The following is a 20,479-nucleotide window of genomic DNA, read 5'->3' as shown; positions in this document are numbered from 1 at the left end:
GGAACTTTGTTTTCCTCCCCCTTCTCTTTGAAGAGCAACATAACCCATTACATGATGCCTCAAAAAAAAGTTTGATTAAGGGGCAGCATAAAGTCCACAGAAAAGAAAACAAAGATGTTGGACTGAGATTTTCTCAAAAATCTTACCTTTGCTATATTTGCAGCATTGCTTTGTGCTACCAAAAGAAAGGAAGTAGCAAAATACTGCAAAAGATCTCTTTTTAAAGGTGGATTTTCATGCTCACAAGAAAAAACAAAACAAAACAAACATCCAAAGCCAGTTTTAGTTTGGACAAGTATTTTGCAAGCTTACTGCTTATAATGACTCTGTGCAACAGATATCAGTCCTGTTCTGCAGCACCTTTTTTTCATTTCTCACCAAACATATATGTGATCGTGCAAGCCCTCTGTGTGCAAGAAAGGAAAAATTACCTGTGACTTTTTCATTCTAACCTTTGTTTCTTGGCTTTTAACCAGTTACTGAGCCATGAGAGGACCTTCCCTCTTATTCCATGACTACTTAGTTTGCTTAGTAGCCTATGGTAAGCGACCTTGTCAAAGGCATTCTGCAAGTCCAAGTACATTATATCAACTGGATCACCCTTGTCCCAGGAGCGCCGGAAGGTCCCTAAAAGTGGTGTGGCTACTGGCGCCCAAACCGTGGCCCTGCCCCCATGGTGCCCCTTTCTCTGAGGCTCCACTCCCGCGCTGCCTCTTTCCACAAAGACCCTGCCACCTGCTCACTCCTCTTCGCACCCTCCCCCCATTGCTTGCCCTTATAGCTAGTAAAAAGTGGGAGGACCATGGCCCCCTACTTCCCCCATTCTGGCACTCCTACCTTGTCCAAAGGCTTGTTGATACTTTCAAAGAATTCCAAAGATTGGTGAGACATGATTTCCCTTTACAAAAGCCGTGTTGAGTCTTCCCTAACATATCTTGTTTATCTATATATCTGAAAATATTGTTCTTTACTGTAGTTTGCCTGGTACTAAGTTTAGGCTTACCAGCTTGTAATTGTCAGGATCACCTCTGGAGCTTTTTAAAAAAATAGGCATTAGATTAGCTACCCTCCAGTTATCTGGTCCAGAGGCTGATTTAAGTGATAGATTACATATCCCAGTTAGTAGTTCTGCAGTTTCACATTTGAGTTCTTTTGGAACTCCCTGAATGTCTCCCTGAGGACAATAATAGCCACTTCGTGGTCTCCTGTTGTAATCCTAGAGGCTGGAAGGGGATAAGTGGGAGGTCTATCTCCTAGGGAAGGGGATCTGAACAATTTCATTCCCATGCTACCTGGATTTGAGCCGAAGAAAGACCAATTGTACACAATGAGGAGTGAGCTGCAGCCACTGGACACAAATGTCTCTCTAGTATCAGAAAGGTTGCAGGAGCTGGCATCTTTCATGCAAGCTGAGGTTTGCATACAAAACAGCTTGTGGGAAGGAGGTATGGTCTGCAGCCTTCTTAACCAGCTCTGCACAGGCCTTGCCTACATGCTGGTTGGGAGCAGGAATTCCTTCCTCTTGGTTGCTACAGGGGGCCTTGTCTTCTCCTGAGAGTAATAGGGGTCCCATGCTTAGGGGAGAGGGGCTTTGCAAAAACTTACCCCCTTACATGCTACTTGTTCTGGCTTGATTTAAGTGAAGGAGCTTCCACGTGGCCTGGTTTCTGTCTGCCATTTCAGCAGGGTAAGGGGAGGAAAGGTGCTGTCCCTCAACCCTCCTCAGAAATCCAAAAGTTTTTTTTTTTTTACTTTAACAGTTTTGAGACAAAAAACTTCAAAGCCAATGAAGCCACTGAGAGGCATTTAGTTAATACTCTTTTAAAAATCTTGTGCAAGCTCTACTCCAAAGGGGACCCCGGAAGTCTGCCATGTGTGCCATTTGGAGGCAGATAATTCTGGAGAGCTCATCCTGAGGGGCGATCCTACACCCAGACTCAGAGCAAAGATCTGGTCTGCCTCTAGTTGCCATAGAGATGAGGAACACCCACTTTGAAGACAGTCTGACATGGAGGGGACAGAGAACACATTATGTCACTGGTACCTTACCCAGATTTTGAAACAAGTCTCAAGTCCCAGTGAAAAAAGATCACTTTAACCCACAGCACTATTCTATATCTTGGGTGAAATCATGGCCCCATTGAAGTCAACAACAAAACTCCCACTGACTTCACTGAAGCTAGAATTTCACCCTTGTTGTTTTAAGACCAAAAGCAATGTTAAAGTATTGCGTACTTTTGCAAACAATGTAATACATTTGTTTTCATTCCGGTAATACAGCTTGCTTCTGTATTGTATTGTTTCTGTGTTTTAAAAGAACATGACTTTATGGACTTTGAGATTGTCACATAGGACCAAGGGACATCAATTCTCCATCTGGCCAAAACTGTACTAAACTAAAATCTAACTTCCTTTATTAACTAAAAGAGTTGACAATAATATATCATGTTCAAAATCCTAAGTATCCATCTTCTTAAATGTTCATATATAATAGGACTATGCCAAACACTGTAGGGTCAATAGTAATGACATTCTGAATTCCACTTAGCTTGCACAAAAAGACGCTCATAGATATGAGGTGGTGTCTTATTACTGGTTAATTGACAGGACATGTGTGAAGTCACTTGAAGAGAGTGTTAATGGTCCATAGGAGCAACCAAGGCCAAAGGGCGAAAACACACTAAGGGACTTTAGGTGGGAAGCCCACAGCAATAGGATATTACCATTTCATTCAGAGAATTGTTTGGGAAAGAAAGAGCAGATCAAAATTCCATAGTCATCCAGAGATACTTAACATACCATCTAGTGTGTGCCTAGATTAACTCTGCTTTCCAAAAAAGCTTCTTTGGCAGAATGCTATTTAAATTTCCAGGTGAATCTGATGCAAAGATCTCTGTCACTCCTCTCCATGAAATGCATCACAGTCCTGAACTCACATAAAAGGAAGAAATAGCTTCTGAGAACCTGGCTGATTTTCGTGCTTATTGGGTTGGTCCACTTCATAGCCGAGACTCTGAACGTCTAAAACCTTAGTAAATCTGAGATGGCATTGGTTACAGAGCTGTCCTTTTTATTATGCATATTTCAAATTTAAATCTGTAACATGGTTGTGGCTCAAGACCACAACTATTCTTTGTAATGAAATTAAAGCAGACTTGAAAATAAGAACAGATGAAGAGAGAAGAATGAAAAATGCTGAAGATGCAGAAAAACTGAAAACAAGAAAAACTAAATAAAAATTTGATTTGATGTCATCAAGAATTAATAAAACCATAATAGGTAACTAGATGGAAATATTTTGAAGAAAAGCTAGACAAAGATTAAATAGATAGTGACATTGGCAAAAATTGTTCTTTTTAAAGGCTTTGACAACTACAACTATTTTATTTTAATAAAAAAGAGCTGTGATATGATTCTTAAAAATAACTCACATCTATGATACTTTTATGTCCTCCATTCCCAAAGTATCTGAGTGCATCACAATATTTAATACACTTCTCTTCCCCACCTCATAGAGGTGTTGTGAAGTTATTTTCCTCCTTTTACAGCTGGGGAGCAGATGCACAGAGAGACTACAGGCTAGATCCACAAACAGATTTAGGTTCCTAGCTGCCACTTTAGGAGCCCAAATCCAAAACTTAAATCTTCAAAACCTTTGCTTCGCTCTGCCTAACTTCTCTAGGTGCCTACATTTCTGCCAGTAGGTACGCACACAGCCATCTAAGACCTGACATTACTGAGCTGCTTGGTGCATAAGTCTGGCTGGATTCACTAACTGGGTGTTCTCCCTCCTATCTCATTTGCAGTGTCTCATCTGCCAGGTAAGGTCAGAGCATGCCTAACCAACACAAAGCAAAGAGGTGGTGGTGCTCTCTACTGTCCCCGCACCCAAAACGTTCATCCAGGATGCAGGAGCCCCAGGTTTTAATCCTCCCTCTGCCTAATTGGAAGAGGACTGTTTGAAACCAGGTCTCCCACCTCTTAGTGGGTGGGCTAGAGGGTGTGTCTCTCAATCACTCCTGTTGAAGCTATGCCATTTTGTATGAAATATTTAAATAGCTATTGGAGCAGAGACTGGAACCTGAGTCTTCCAGATGAGTGCACTAATCTCTAGGTTATAGATTCATTCTTTCCTTCTGGCCCCACAGAGCTTGCATTCAGGTCTACTAAGTTCTAGGCTAGTGGCCTAATCACTGGACCATCCTCCCCCACATAGATACTGATTAAACTACATAGCTACATTTTGACACATTAATGTCCATGCAGCTTTCCTCCTCTCATAAGGATCTGAGTATAGTATTCGTCACCTGAAATGATACCAGGCAGTAGGCATGATAACAAATATTTCTAGATTTAAACTCATTCTTTTGGGCTATACAATGAAGGGGAATCATTATACCACATAACCAAAGGCAAAAGACAAAATACACTTTTCCATGTCCTCTCCCTTTTACCTTTACACAGGGCAAGTTAACTACCCACTAAAAATCTGTGTGCTGCTAGCAAATAGCTTAACCCTTAAGTGGATTTATTTTGCACTGTCAGTGGCTAGAGTGGAATGGCAGAAGGCAATACAAATGAGATCCAGTGACAGAGGTGATTAAACATTCAGACTTTGGTCCAGATTCTGTCATCCCTGCTCATGTTAAGCAGAATTTTACTTTGCATCAATCCTATTAAAAGCTATGGGGCTACTCATGGATTAAGGTGCTACTTAATGTAAATGTGGCAGAACCTAACCTTATATTAGCATTGTTGTACCCACATCACAGATATACATGTGTACCCATAGTGACATGCTTGTGATGTGTAGGTGGAGTTCCAGAAAAATTTGTGTATCTAATGCCCAGGACCTGATAAAGTAGAGTATTCATTGGCCAGAGGCCTTGTGATCTTCCACTCCTTACTGTTTGTAAATCTTCAAACATACTTCATAGGGGTAGTGATTACGCACATTCACCAGGCCAAGCAAAACTGTATGATTTCCCTGAAATAAATTCTAATGTTATGGCCATATCTAAGTTTGTTTATATGGGGGAATGGAATGTTGAGAGATTCAAGCAATCTGACTGACTAATACAGTGTAGTAATTTTCTGGAGCTATGTACATACCAACTGAAGCCAAATGAAACTGCATCATCCAGGGGGGAAAAATATCCATAGGCTTACTGTGTAAGTTACTTTTCATTTAATGCTTAAAATAGCATTAGCATAAGGATAGCATGAAAGTTCCTGGGAATTAACTTCTCCTACCTAGCAGGCTAAATTCTCAGGAAATGCCCTGCTTCTTGATTATTCCCAACTATTACAAATAGCAGGATTTTAGACTATTTCATCTTCCTCACCAAATACATGGATCTTAGTGCTCAGTGCAGAACCCAAGGTTTGATGGTGGGGTGGGGCAGCTCTAAGTTACCTTTTCTCCTTTAATCCTAGGATTGTTTTGTCCTCTTCTGTAACTTGGGGCATGTCTTCACAGCGCGTGGCAGCGCTTTAACATGGCTGTGTAGTCATGGCACCAGTGCTGGGAAAGAGCTCTCCCAGCACTCTAAAAAACCCATCTCCACGAGGGGAATAGCTCCCAGAGCTGGGAGCGCAGCTCCCAGTGCTGGTGTACTGTCTACACTGCCACGTTGCAGCGCTCAGGGGGGTGTTTTTTCACACCCCTGAGCGAGAAAGTTGCAGTGCTGTAAAGTAGCAGTGTAGACAAGGCCTTAGTAAGGGCCCTTATGGCTGCTTTGCTGGTCCAGGATCACCAGAGTGCGCTGCACTTTGGCAATACCCCCTGATAGAAACTAGGCATCAGAGACATAGACCCAACTAGCTCATCTTTACAGCACCCAGGAGACTCATCTACAACAGGGGAATCCCACAATACCCACTTAAGGCAGCTTTATAAATGCTTAGTGTTTACTGAGCAATGCAAACTAGCCAGACAGGGGCAGTGGCAAGGGTCTGGTCTCACGTCATTCTCACTGAAGTCAATGAGAGTTTTGTAATTGATTTCAGTGGGATCATGAAAGGGCCCCTATATTACCAAATGGATTATTAAAAGAACAACAAAAAACAACACCCCTCCGCTCACACCATATACATACCTGACTCTATGTCTAAAAGCAATAAAAAGGTTCCATGCAGGTTGTTTTGCAAATCGTTAAGGTAATTTCTAGCTAATCGAAAGCATATGGAGGGACAGATACTATGGTTGTAGGGGCCAGATATATAGGTTGATTGAATAGATCTGATAGATTACATTAGATGGGTGGATTAGCTAGAAATCATCCTGAGGTGTAACAAAGGAAGCAACGAGGACCAAGGATTACAAATAGCAGCAAATAATGTTTTTATCAGACTGCTAGTATTTTATTCTTAGAATTAAACTGTCTTAAAACCCCTTCAAAAACATCTGTTCATTAGTCTATCAATGTGTATAACAGCTTTCAGAATCATAACAAGAATTAATAATAGTTAAAAGAGCAGAAACATTAATTTCTCATAGATAAATATTAATGCACTAGTAGGCAGACATGCCAAACCCGCAAACCCCCCCCGCAGAAATTGGGCTTGTTTTTGGCTTAATTGGCTTGTGAGTTGCTTGTTGGCTAGTTTTTGGCTTGTAGCTTGTTGTAGCTTGTTGCTTCTTTTTTTTTTTATCGGCTCCCAGCAAGCAGGGGTAAGCGGGGGGCAAGCAGGGGAAGGGGCAAGCAGGGGCAAGGTGGGAAGAAAGTCAGGGGTGCACAGCGGGCCCACCACAGCCCCAGACTGCACGCTGGGGGGATCTAGTCACATAGAGTGTTGGGGTTCTTAGGGACTGGCTTGGTTTGGCCTTGTTTTGAAATGTGATTAGCTTGATTTTTGGCTTATTGTGGCTTATTGCTTATTTACCCGTGTGAAAGTCGGCAACTGTGCTAGTAGGGTGTGTTTGTGACAAGCTTTCAAATATTAATGCACACATTTATTGCTAGTTATCTGTTATTTTCATCAATAAGAGATGGAGAAAATGAGCCAGCAGAATATTTTGCATGTGAAGGCTAACACAGAGGGTGAGACCATACATTAACATGAAGGATGATATCATGGAATCATGATAATGTGATTTTGTTTTCTTCTGGCTCAGCTGAAGCACAAACACAAAGGACTGCAAGGGGTAGTAATAAGGGTGAAGAAAGCCTAGATTTAGCCCCAAAAGAGTAGTATTATGAGGGGGAGTCTGCACATCAGAAAGAGAAAGAGATTAAAGGCAGAGAATATGTATTAAATATTTGACTGTGGAATAAAGTAAATGGGATGTGAAGCAAAATGCACATCAGGTAGTGCCCCATGTACCTACTATATCCTCTTGAAACACCAAAGATCCAGCACATCAAGAGGACATAGCGGGTAGATGGGGCACCACTTGAAGTGAATGTTGGAAAGTCAGTACTTCAAAGGAACATCTCTTCATTCCAATGCAGCACAGAAGCTGAAGCTGAACACAGTAAGGAAATGGGTATACTTTTTTTTTTTCCTCTTTGAGCATTACAGAGACTGTGAGATGTGGCTCAAACCCCAGAAGACAATCTTTACTCCTATTTTTCTTGTGCTATGAAAGAAGATGATGGGGGGCCATGGATTGAGCCTCCGAAAGTGAACTTTTACAAGATGCATTTTCTTTGCATTGTGTATTTAACTACAGGATATCTTTAAGTAGCCGAGAGGGGAAGAGAAGGATCTTGAGAGATTTATTCAACTTCATTATATCTGATGCTAGTCATGAAGAGCTTTAGTTGAACCTAAACACTCTTATGAACATAAAATCAAATTAAACAGCACATTAAGGTTTCCATATTCTCTGACTGATGTGCGCGCGCACACAACTCTCATTAACGGTAATGGCAGTTATGCGTGAGCGTCATTCGGAGAACAGATCCCTAAGTGCTGTATTGTTTTTCCTGGAGATTTTTCTTTATTGGGCTTTATTTAAGCTCCTGTTAGGCTTGCAAGCTTTTTTTAAAGGGGAAGAAAAGAGAGAGAGAGAAAAAAAAGCCCAAACTCAGATTGTTTGGCAGGCAGTTTTTCCCCCCAAGCTGTCACAGTCTACAAAGTGAACCCTAAGATATTAAATTTAGAGAAGTGTTGGTAGCATAAAACCCTGAGCTATATGTACCAGACGTTGCTTTGTGTTTTGAAAATACTGGTTCCGCTTGCAGTAATTTTTTAAACAAAATTAATAATAGGTATGAAAAAGAAAATATCACGAATATTGTTGCATTATACCTATGGTCATTGTAAGACACAGTATGCAACCTTGTGCAACCTGAGATATGCATCTCATTCTGGATACATACTGCTGAACTTTCCCCTCAAAACATGAGTAGATGCTCTTGTAATTCACAAATATTAGTCCTGCACTAAAGTATTGTGGTGGGAGGTACACAAATTATCAGTCTAGAATGTCTCCAGTGAAATGAGACAAAATAGAAGCATTTTATTCCTTTCCTCAATCTCTCTTACCCGCTTAAGATAAATTGCATATTTAAAATTTGCACATAGACAATATAGTAATTTTTCCTGTTTGATAATAAAATGTTTTAAGATATAAAAGACAATCAAAACCAATAAAAAGACAGGATCAGGGTTAATGGAAGGTATATCATGTCAGAGATGCCTCTGTACTTCCTTTTTGTTTTTGTTTTTTGGTTGATTATTTTTAACTGATAGGCTATTTCACTAGCTGCTACTGTATGTGATGTACTTACTTATTGCCTCCAAAAACTGTTCAAAGAAGCAGTATGGGAACAGTGGCTCAGGCAGCTCTCTGAAAAACATCTTGAGTGCTCCGGTGACAACGTGGATGTCCTCCCACTGGCTGTCGTCCAAATTCAGCTTCTCTTCTGGGAAAACACGAGGAGAAATGGAACAACTGGTTTTAATGAAACAATTACAAGACACTAATTATTATGTTAATGTTTGCCTACTATCATCAGCAACCGTTAACAGCCTTCTGCACCTAGAGGTTTGGTGCTGTGCATGTGTGTGTGTGCGTGTGTGTGTTTTTTTGGTAGGAAGAGCACATTCTGAATGGAATACCATCTGTAGGAATGCAGCTGACAAAAAACAAGAGACACAAAGAGACAGTACCATTGACACAGTATGTCAGATACATTTATTCCCATAATGCTTCAGTATGAAAATTAGCATCACAGCTCAACATGATTCAAAGCTATTTGGTTTTGAGGCCGAGGGGCTAAGAGTTGCCAATGATGGCCGGCTCAAGGGACCGGCCTAAAGGCCTTGCTGAGCCAACAGGAGACATATGCTAAACATGGCAATAGAAAATGAGTTATTGCTTTACATGTGTTAGCCTTGCTATGTACAAGGGAATAATGGGTAACACTTTTCTCCTTTTTTGCCTGAATGCAATGTCAGCAAGGAATAGAGTACTGCGAGAGAAAGGATATTAATTCCTTCTTACTGCTTAAAAAAATATTTTGTTTGGTTTTCATCTCTGGGAGGAAGATTTGCCCAGCAACAATATTAGACAGACCCCTGTTGGCCTACCTAGGCTATGCAAAGCTGTCAAAAATGATAACACACTAAAGACAAACCACAAGTGCTTACAAAACTGTTTTTGCAAACAACAAAAATGTTTTCTTTTGAAGCTTGACTGAGCTGAGGAATTTAAATATAAAAGAAACTAAATGCTAAAATAAAGTTTCTAATAAAAACAAAGCAAGATTGGGTGATTATTATTCTATTTTTGTCTTCTTGTTAGAAAAGTCTGGTGTTGTTAGAACACAATAAACAACTGAATCATAATCCATATAAAACTCTGTGAAAGTGTAAATACCCCTTACAATTAAAAGGATACATACTCTCTGGAAATTCTGCTATCCCAAAAATGGATTTGGCTTTTAAAATGTGTAGTGTGACTTTAACTTTTAGACAAGTTTTAGTCTTTGTGCAAATCTAGAGACAACCATGAAAACGATGAAACAAAATCAAAACAACATAATCCTGGCAAGCTAGACCAAAGCTCATTGAAATTGGGTGTTTAGCAGTTCAGTTGGACTCAAGTCCATCCTGTTTACCCAACTTTAACATCATTTTTATCATTCCATTCTTTATACAAAATAATGGAAAAACCTGGACACCATTAATTTCAGTTCTTCTGGTGGTTTTTCTCTATAGAGAATTTGCTTTTGGGAAGAAGTTCAACTTCAGGATGCAAATTTCTTTGTGTTTCTCTATAAATGCTAATAAATGTTTTATGAAATATTGGACTCAGAAGGTGTCTGCAAATAAATAAGTTAATGCACCCATGCCTCAATTTATAGTAATATGTGTCAATGAAGTTGAAACAGTGAACTTGTGCTTATCACATGGGTTTTTTCTCTGTTTTTTTTTTTTAAATTCAAATTCTTACCTAGACCATAAAAATAATGATTTGATCTGAAATGAATTAGCAGAAGGGACCTTGGTTAGACCACAAGATCATATTTGATTGATCGTATTTCAACAATTAGCCTTTTATTTTGTCACACACTATTGAAATAGATCGACAGCGTCTTAGCAGGCCAGCTTTAAACAGTCAACTGTTCACAATAGCATCAAAAAAAGAGACCTAATGGGGTTTACTGTCACTTTAAAGAACAGGGTGGGTTTTCACATTGTTGAAATCTGTCAGATATTTTGAAATGTCCCTCTCACTATGGTGCCACACCCCCTGCGTGTCCTTATAATAAAATTGGTTTTACTCCTGATTAAATCATTTTCTCCCTACCCACTACCATACTTCTCATAATGGACCTGTGTGCTCTACAGCTGGTGTTCTTCCCATGGTACCAATTCTTACTTTATCTTTTAAGCACTTTGCTGCTAAGATCTCATGCAGAGTGCTTATGTTTTGTTAAGAGCTTCATTCTTAGAGAAATAGCTTAACACATGTTCTAAAAATGTTGTACAACTTATTGCTTAAAACACATTTAGAAAATGTATAAGTACTGTAGCTCTGGCACAGAACTTTAAGTAGAAACCTTAAAAAAAACCTTTGTTTTTACCATGCATTTGTCTTAAAATGTCTAATGTGAAATCCTCTGCTTCTAAGGCTTTACAGAGACTTATCTTCCCAGATTTTTGCACCATTTCCAGCTCCTCAAGGAAACGTGTTAGGAATGTATCCTCTTGAAAGCAAAGGGTGTCACTTTACCCTCTAGCAATAAGAGATTAAAAAAAAAAATGTTTGCTAGAAGGGACAAATGTCAAGTAAAAATATTACACAGTAAAAAACAAATTAAAAAGAAAATACCAGTCCATTCTATGTAACATTTTAATTCTGTTCCTACTGGTTGGAGTCACTCACATACTGTGGAGATGGTGATATTCAGAAGCTATATACATTTCAAATGCATTTCAATTTAAACAAAGGGCCTGATCTTATAGAGTTTACTCAAACACAACTCCTAGTGGAGTCAGTGAGTGTTTTGCCTAAGTAAAGATTTGGATCCAGAGTACATAAATCTGGTAACTGATTTCCTTGGGAGTGGAGGATGCTTAACACCTCATATGATCAGGCCCTAAAATTGCTGCTTTTAAAAAGCATTTGATTATTTCCCCACTAATTGCCGGATGATATCATTTTATCTCAGATACGGACATAATCACATCTAAGGAGCCTCACAAACATATTATGCTAATAGAATTCTAAGAATGAGAAGTGACAAAGTGAAAAGAAGAAAGTTAGAGGGGCCCCACCAAGACTCTTAGGGGGAAAAAATATTACATTTGTTTTACATTCATGAAGGGAGTGTGGGCTTTAACGATTTCGTTATTATTTTTAAATCAACTTTTTCAGTAGTATATCATTTAATTTTTTTTTCTTGTACTAGTTCCAGTGCAAACAAATATGTGTTCACGTGTGGGTGGCTGATGTGCACCATAAGAGTCTCCTCCTCAAAAAGGAAAAAAATAATCCATGGAAAGATCAATTAAAAAATTAAACAAAATAACCAGGACTGTACCAAGACCTAAGTTTTAAAGAGGATCAGATTCCTTTAGAGGATGTACTATCTTGCATACGGATCTGTCTCTGGAAAAGAGTAGTGATCCTTTGAACTCCTCTCAAGTGTTCTTTATTTTGTGAAGGATCCTTTGTTTTAAGACCATTTTACTGGGCATATCTTGCTGTCATGCCACATTGCCAGTAAATCCCAAAGGGCCACATTAGGCTGTAGTTCATTCTGCAAATTGTCCCATTCATTTCACTGGGATCACTCCCAGAGAAAGGGACTGTCCAATGTGAATACAGATATCAGAATCTAGCCCATAGTGTATGTGTACCCTTCATGAGGGTCTTATGCCAATGAATCCACCTCATTTAGTCTAATCAGTGCAATAGTTCCATGCCCCCTGCTGACTGGTGATCTGTTATGTGTTAAAGCAGAAGGGAAAGGAGTATGGATCACAATTTAAAAACAGGAGACCTGGAATTGGTTGAGATAGGAGAGAGTGGGGAGCAAAGTGGAGGACAAAAAGACCAAGAGAAAACATGGAGAAGAATGGGGAATAGAACTATGGGTAGAAGGGGAAAGGAACAAGTTAGGGAGAAAGAAACTAAAGAGAGGTAAGGAGAAAGGATCAAGGACAAATACATAAGATGGCGGTGGGAAGTGACAGGGACAAAGGTGAGGAACAGAGACAGAATGGGATAAAATTAATGTCTCACAGTTAGGGGTCAGGTCGGTTTCTCATGGTGCATTGGGGATCATTGTTCTACACTGCAGCAATGGAATACTGAGAAAGGTGTGTTGGAGTGTGGACAGAGGTTCCTCGGGAGCTGGAAAATCTTATTCCAAACCATTTCCAAGATAGCATCTCTTTTTATTAGGCTAATTGGGGGCATTCAAAATGGCCATTTGTTTATTTTTGTGGGAAACAAAATACCAAAACAACAAAACAACCACCAACACCACCAACACCAATACAGTACATTACCATTTATCTGACTGGTCTGGGGGAAATCTGAAACTTTCGGACAACCGGCACTTGGATAACTGGAAGTGCTATTAATTAACATAGGGGTACATGGGGGACACACTGTAGATTCAAATAACTAGGATTTTCGGATATCTGGAAATTGGATAACTGGAATTATTCTGTACGTAAAGAAAGAACAAGAGCAGAACTTCAGCTCGTGTTCAAAGCTGTTTTCAAAAATATCTTCTCAAAAGGAGGACACTACAGCTTGTCATCTTGAAATGGCTCCTTTTGATATTAAATACTTATATTATTTTTACCATTTCCCCTCAGGGAAAGCCTTGCACTGTCACATTTACAAGGGCCCACAGTCCCTCCGTTTTCTGGATGCTGAGGAAGTGAAATGCCTTACCCATTCCATGTCGTTTGTGGGTTCCTCCCCAGCTGACTAAAAGCCGGGGAAACTGTGGGCCAACATGACCCAATAGATATCTTCCAGCTGAGAACTCCAAAATAAAGCCCTCTCCCATGGCAACGGGGAAGGGGAGAAAGGACAGTTCTTCCATCAAATGGCCTCCCCCTTAATACCCTTTCCACCATTTTTGTGTGGACAGGTTCTTTTGGAGACACTTCTCTGATCACTCACTCAACAGCAGCATAACAAAGGATCTACACAGGACAGCTTAGTCTGGGGTAAGCTGCATGAGATCCCTGACCACAAAGCAATGCTGTATCACCTAACCATGGACTAGGTGCAAGGCCCTGCTATTCCTTTTCACATTGGGTCTGAACATCCTCAGGATTGGTAGGAGGCTTGTTTTATTTTAATTTGTTTTAGCTTGATTGACAACATAAATGCATGTTAAAAATGACAAAAACTTGCCCAATCAAAGATGAAGCTGCCTTTGGTAAAACCCCTGTAATGATAGAATCTCATCAACGCTGTCAGGAATAAGGAAGCAACCAGCTGTCTGCCTTTTTAAAGTGATGACGTATTTTAAAGTAGTGATAGGAAATATCAAAAGCTTTGGAGTTTCAATTTAAATAAGCATCCAAAAGTTCAGACATTCATCTGAACTAACACTGAACCTTAGAACACACTGTATGGAACACCCATCCCATGCAGACCGACAAAGTCCTCTCCTCCTTTGTGACACTTCTGTCCAACCTGCATGATTCTCTCTCCTCTCCCCCTCTCTAGGCTCAAAGTGGCCTATTGTTTAGATTTGCACAGTCCTATCTTATCTTTCTCTTCCAGGACCTTTCAAGCTGATAAAAGAAGTGGGAAATACCAGTTAAGTGAATCACTGGGTTTTATTGGTAATATGTTCATGTATATAGTTTCCGCCCTGGGTGCCCACAGGGCCGCAGGAAGGATGTAAAATATTCATAAATAGCTTTTTGCTTAATTCACCAAACTTTATTGTTGACAGATCTTCATGGATCCAATCAGTAAAACAAAAACAGCATTTACTACCCTACTGTGTAAGTCTCCACCAGTTCAAAAGAAGGGCCTCTTAATGGAAAATTGAAGCCTTTACTTTACAGCATTTGACGTAAATAGATGATATATGGATAAAAGGACAAGCAAATAACTTACGTATGTATCTATGTATTACTAGTATGCCCATTATCATGGTCCTTAGGTGCAAATTACTGAGCAACTGTAACTAAAAAGCAAAACATTTTTAATGTGTGTTAATGGTGTTGTTTATTCCAGTTCTCTGAAATGACAATTCACTGACCTGAGGGCAAGTTGGAACAACCCAGTGCTGCTAACTTAAATCATAATGTGTGCCAGAAAGAAATAGGATTTCTATACTTGGACACACTGGACCATATTCATCCTCAGAGTAACTTCACAGAAGTCCATGGAGTCACACGGGGATGAACTGCTCATTGTTTCTGAGGACAGAGATCCAATATAGCCAAAAAAATTACAAGCAGCTCAGAAATAGTACACCATGAAAACATTAAAAGTAGTTCAAAAGTTTTGAGACATGGTCAGCTGGTGATTCCACTACATCAAATATGTTACCACTTTATCAGTTTCTGTAAATAACTGGAAGCATAAAAATATACAGACACACTAAATGAAGACTGAAATTGGTATGCAAAAACAAGCTTTATCATTACCATATTCTTCTCTGTCCTTCTCTCCAAATACCATTTTAAGGGTTAGATGCTGGTGCTATTTGTTGCAGCACAACCACTAATGATTTGAAATAATAATTACAGTAATAAATTGCATTATATTTACAAATACTTAGAAAATCAGAAAAATAAACTGAATCAACTATTATATACTGGAAGAATAGTGGTTTTATATGTCATCAAATATTTGTCCTCAAAAATACAATTAAAATATCTTAAGAATTATCATAAAACATACTACTATAAATTAACCACAAGTAGGATGAGACATAATAACCTATATCCAGTCTGTTAGTTCTATAACCTGAGTATACTAAGCCCACAGGGCCAGATTCTTGCTTCCACTCCAGCACCACTGCAGCACCCTTGGGGTCCACGGACAACAGGTTGAGAACTGCTGTCTTGGAGAATATACCCCAATGGTATAAGTTAGCATAGCTATGAGGCTGCTGTACTTATGCCAGGGCCAGCACATACCAGATTACAGAATCCTGATGACTATAACCCTTCCCTGCATTAAACAAAGCTCAGATGTAAGGCAGAACCTGGATCACAGACTTTATATAGCCCACACAAATAAGAGGCATGAGAAATGATTATATTTGTTCTCATGCAGCTGGGAAGAAAATGTCTTCTTGCAAGTGGACATTTCTTTTTTGTGACATAGCAACTTTAATTTCACAGTTGCTTTGTTGCTTTGCTCTTTTTGTTTGTTCTCCCAATTGTCTCCATTATTCTGCACCAAACATATGTATTCCTTATTCCTAAATCTCAGCTATTTGATTTCATTCAATTTTCTTGGTAAATGCTAACAACAGTACTCCATACATCCTGGATTCTAGGATACAGGTGTCAAATTATTTCTTATATAGGGAGCTTGCTTTTCATTATATATGTTACCATCTGAAGGCTTTCTGTACAGCTTTATTTCTTCTCTTCACCTGATCATTCTGATTTAGTATAGTATAAATTAGCCAGGGTAAATATCCCCCTTTCCAGCTTCCAATCCATTGCCATCTTTTTGGTTTCTGTAATTGTGCAGTAGACACAACTGTGATATAAATTTAGAGTTCATACTCTCACCCTTTTATGTTCAGGTCTTTAATAATTTCTTTAGGTACTTCAGCATAGATGACAATGCTATCACAAATCAGAAGTGGCTCAAATACTCTACATTGTCCTTATTGAAAGTTTTTTGAGATCTTGTACAAAGAGGAAGTGAAGATTGAGGGTGAGACAGTGTCTCTTTGTTCAACTCCATGCTTAAAAAAATCTCCATATTCTGTGTGATTTTTAAATGGATTGTACTGTTAAAGCAGAGTTTTTTTGGATTCTGACATATAGTTCTTTAATTCCTTCCCCTTTTCACTGCTTCTATTTCCAGCTTGTCAAAGGCCATTTATAGCTTAAAAATCTATACACAATGTTTTGCAATATTTGGCAGACTTATTCAAAATGTAATTCACTGTCTGCTTGTGATCCAAGGGTCATAAATTACTTCACACATAATGTACCCCAAAGGGTAAAAAATTCTTGGGATTAAATTGTAATAATTTGATTAAAGAAAAAAAGGCAAAATAATTTTTTCTAGCTACATTGCTAAGATTTAAACTCAACAAATGGTTTACTGTTTTCCCACAAAAATTATGTTACATTTATTCATTCCACAAGCAACTTCAATAGGCTAGATGTGAAAACTATCTGTTATAACTATCCTGTCATAACTAGGGGTCACACATACTTAAAGGAATCAAGAAACACAAGATGTGCTACACTGGATCAAAACACTTGCCCATTAAGTCCAGTATCCTATCTCTAGATGTTGTTAATCTCTAATGTTTCATAAGAAGACAAAAAACAAACAAATATCCAAACCATAAGCTACTTGGTGCACATAGTCAATTATATTACTAGGATTAGGCATGGGGAGGAAATTCCTTCCTGACTCCAGAAACAATCTGTTTATTCCTTGATTAATGAGTTTTGATAATCAAAGGAGGTCATTAACAAAACAGTAAAGATCATTATAACTTCTTCCATGGGTAATGGATGATCAACAAACTCGTGACAGATTGATACTTGAATTAAAGTTAAGCAATTCCTCTTTTCCAGCTACAGTACTTTAAAGAAACACCTCACATACGTATTGGTGCATAGAATATTTTACGTATGGATCATTGGTTTACTTTAAGTTATTAGGAGAAAATAAAATTAGGAGCTTGATCCTACAAAATTTAACTCACATGAGTAGTTCCATTGATTTACCTGGGGCTTCTCACAGGAGTAAGGATTATTTGTATGAGTAAGCCTTTGCAGGATTCAGACCCAGGTTTGCAGAAAGTCAGGAACACAGCTTCATATATGTGAGCTTTATGAAATTGATTTATGACACAAGCCAACAGAAAGAGGTGTTCTGACACAGTGATCAGGTATTTGTATATTCCATGTACAAAAGTCAAGGACAGAACCTTTTATTTTGTATAGAATTTATCTTTTGTTCAGTAAAGCCCAAAACAATTCTGTTCATCAGAACTTCATAAAGAGCTGTTACTAGTTTCATAATGTGAATCCATTTGGATTATCTGACCAAAGATAAGACTTCAATGGACTTACAGTATCATTCACCACTTTACCAGTGCCACAAAAGGGAATTACAATTAATTGGATTATGTTGGTCTCCACCCGCTGATTGTAGAAGAGGAAGTCTGAAACTGTAACTATTTCAAACAGACCATATCGCTAATCAACCATGGGATTTGCACTCTAACTTATGAATAAGGCTTATTTTTTTCTTTGTCCTGTCCTCTGGCTTGGAAGAGGTCATTTTAAGCACTTTATTCAAGTTACTCAAACTAAAAGGAAATTCCCTTCATTATTTTAATTGGCTGTTTATAACACTTATACCTGACCTTTTCTTTTTATATTATTTAACTGATTTATTTGTAGGGAATTGAGTACTCTTGAAAAATGCAGATCAGACTGCCCAGGAAACCAAAGTCTCTTTATCCATGTAATAGAAATTTCCCTATTCTTCCTCATCAACGTGCTTCAAACCTGTTCTGGAAGGTCCTCTTTTGAGATAAAAGGCTAGGTCAGTCTTCCTCCCCCCACACTCAACACTTGACATCTTTGTTGAAAATGCCACCTAAGGTAACAATTCTTTTCAGTTATGCTACATAGAGCTAGGAACTTGACTGAACCTACTAAACTCATGTCAGATGGGCCACTTATCAGCAACCAGATAGCAACAGTGTTCACTTGCTACTGTCCTGGGCTAGATTTAGGGCTTGTCTATATGGAAAGTTATACTGATATATACTAAGGTATTAATTTAAATAGCTATAAATATATCGCTGTAGCCCCCTGTGTAGACACACTTATTCCAGAGTGGCTGGAATAAGAGTGGCTTTTTCAGGTTACTTTATGTGGGATATAAACTATACTGAAAAAAGGTCATTTTTATTTCAGAATAAGAATGTCCACACAGAGAGATATACTGGTTTGACTATACCAGTATAACTATATGGGTATAAATGGTAAAACTTTTGGGTGAAGAGAAACCCCATAACTGGTGACTTAGAGGGAACAGGATCTTCTACCCATTATCAGTCTCCTGAGTTATCAACTTCCCATCACCTTTCTTTTTATGAAGGATACAGGTGGATATTTGGTCCACTCTGTTTTGGAAAACTTTTCATTTATTTAAAGTAAACAAATAACCCCCACCACTTAACTTATTTTACATGCTTCATATAACAAAAAATTGTTTAGCTTGCTTGCAGCTAAGGCTTGACTTGAATGGGACTACCTACATATTTAAAGTTTGATATGTGCTTAAACTTAACTGAATCAGGACATGAGATGATCATTTTACATGCATAAAATAAAACTTTCAAGGGGGAAGACTTTATAACTTCATGAAAAAATATCCTGTTCACATGCATTGGTAGGTTTTCTAATATTAATAATGAAGTCTAATTATCATAATTATCATCTTGAATTGCTCTGTTTCTTTAATGTGAAAAGGGTCTGGTCCTCACTGATGTTATTGATTTTCAAAGTTTATCTTTAAAATATATGTTTTAAAGTTACAGAATAGTGTAAAAGTTTTCAAAATGAGTCTTTCTCTTTAATAATTTATTACTATGTATAATTCAATGGCTAAGCCTTCACACACTCAAATACTCATATGCAATGTGAGAGTCAAATAACCCTACTCAGCTGATCAGATGCTCAGCAGGTGTAAATTGGCATAGTTCCACCAACTTCATTGGAGCTACATTGATTTCTAGCAGCTGAGGGTCTAAAACTGAAATAGATGCATGTAGTTCTTTGTATGATCATGGACATAAATGTGGTGCTGCAGTGGTTATCATTTAAAAAAAATAACATTTGCCTGCAGTTATCACATTCTGATGTTAGGCATGCCATATTTATTTCTTGATCTAGCCATAAGGTGAAGTGGCATATTCAGATATTAATGTAGACTAATTGCTTGCAAATGTTGACTTTTTAATGGCACCTACTGTACCCATGTTAAATGAATATTGAGCTCTTAAAAATAAGAAAACCGTGCCTTAAGGACCAAATTTGTATTCACATGTAGATGTGTCTATAGGAAATGTGGAGGAAGAAATTACACATGAAGAATCTTTGTACCTCTTCCCCCACAAAACTCTGTGGCATGATTTGCTTGGGTCATGCTTAATAGCAAAAAGGTTGAGTTGGGGTAGACAGGACAAAGATGGCATGGCATGCTTGAAAACATGGCTCTGCTTACCCTGCCAAAACACCATGTGTTATTCTGTGTGCACCCTTGCTTATTTAACCTTACATGGAAATAAACTACATGAGGGGCACATGTAAGTACATCAATAAGTTTTACAGTTTGTGACAGACCCAGACCAGTGGGGTACAGGAGTCTGGTAGAGGGCAAATATACTGGTCACTGGATGAGTAGTTTTCTGTTCCAGAGCAGGGGCTGTACTAGAGTAATCAGGAACCTGCTGGAACCAGTTAAGGCAGGCAGGCTAATTAGGACACCTGGAGCCAATTAAGAAGAAGCTTCTAGAATCAATTAAGGCAGGCTAATCAGGGCACCTGGGTTTTAAAAAGGAGCTCACTTCAGTTTGTGGTGCGAGTGTGAGGAGCTGGGAGCAAGAGGCGCAAGGAGCTGAGAGTGAGAGGGTGTGCTGCTGGAGAACTGAGGAGCACAAGCATTATCAGACACCAGGAGGAAGGTCCTGTGGTGAGAATAAGGAAGGTGTTTGGAGGAGGCCATGGGGAAGTAGCCCAGGGAGTTGTAGCTGTCATGCAGCTGTTACAGGAGGCACTATAGACAGTGCAGTCCACAGGGCCCTGGGCTGGAACC

At 38.8% G+C, this 20,479-nt stretch overlaps 1 protein-coding gene across 1 annotated transcript in view; it reads right to left on the bottom strand.

Moving 5' to 3' along the window:
* Window positions 1-20,479, bottom strand: part of ARHGAP15 (Rho GTPase activating protein 15) — a 464,546-nt gene that overhangs the window by 80,585 nt on the left and 363,482 nt on the right. Inside the window, exon 12 of the mRNA XM_065413739.1 lies at window positions 8,739-8,873. Coding sequence (XP_065269811.1) covers window positions 8,739-8,873 — 135 coding nt within the window. The remainder of the gene's footprint in view (window positions 1-8,738; window positions 8,874-20,479) is intronic.

This window comes from Emys orbicularis, chromosome 11 (genome assembly GCF_028017835.1).
Source record: "Emys orbicularis isolate rEmyOrb1 chromosome 11, rEmyOrb1.hap1, whole genome shotgun sequence".
Taxonomy (NCBI): domain Eukaryota; kingdom Metazoa; phylum Chordata; order Testudines; family Emydidae; genus Emys; species Emys orbicularis.
Note: the sequence above shows the minus strand (reverse complement) of the source record. Positions and strands in the feature narration are given on the sequence as shown.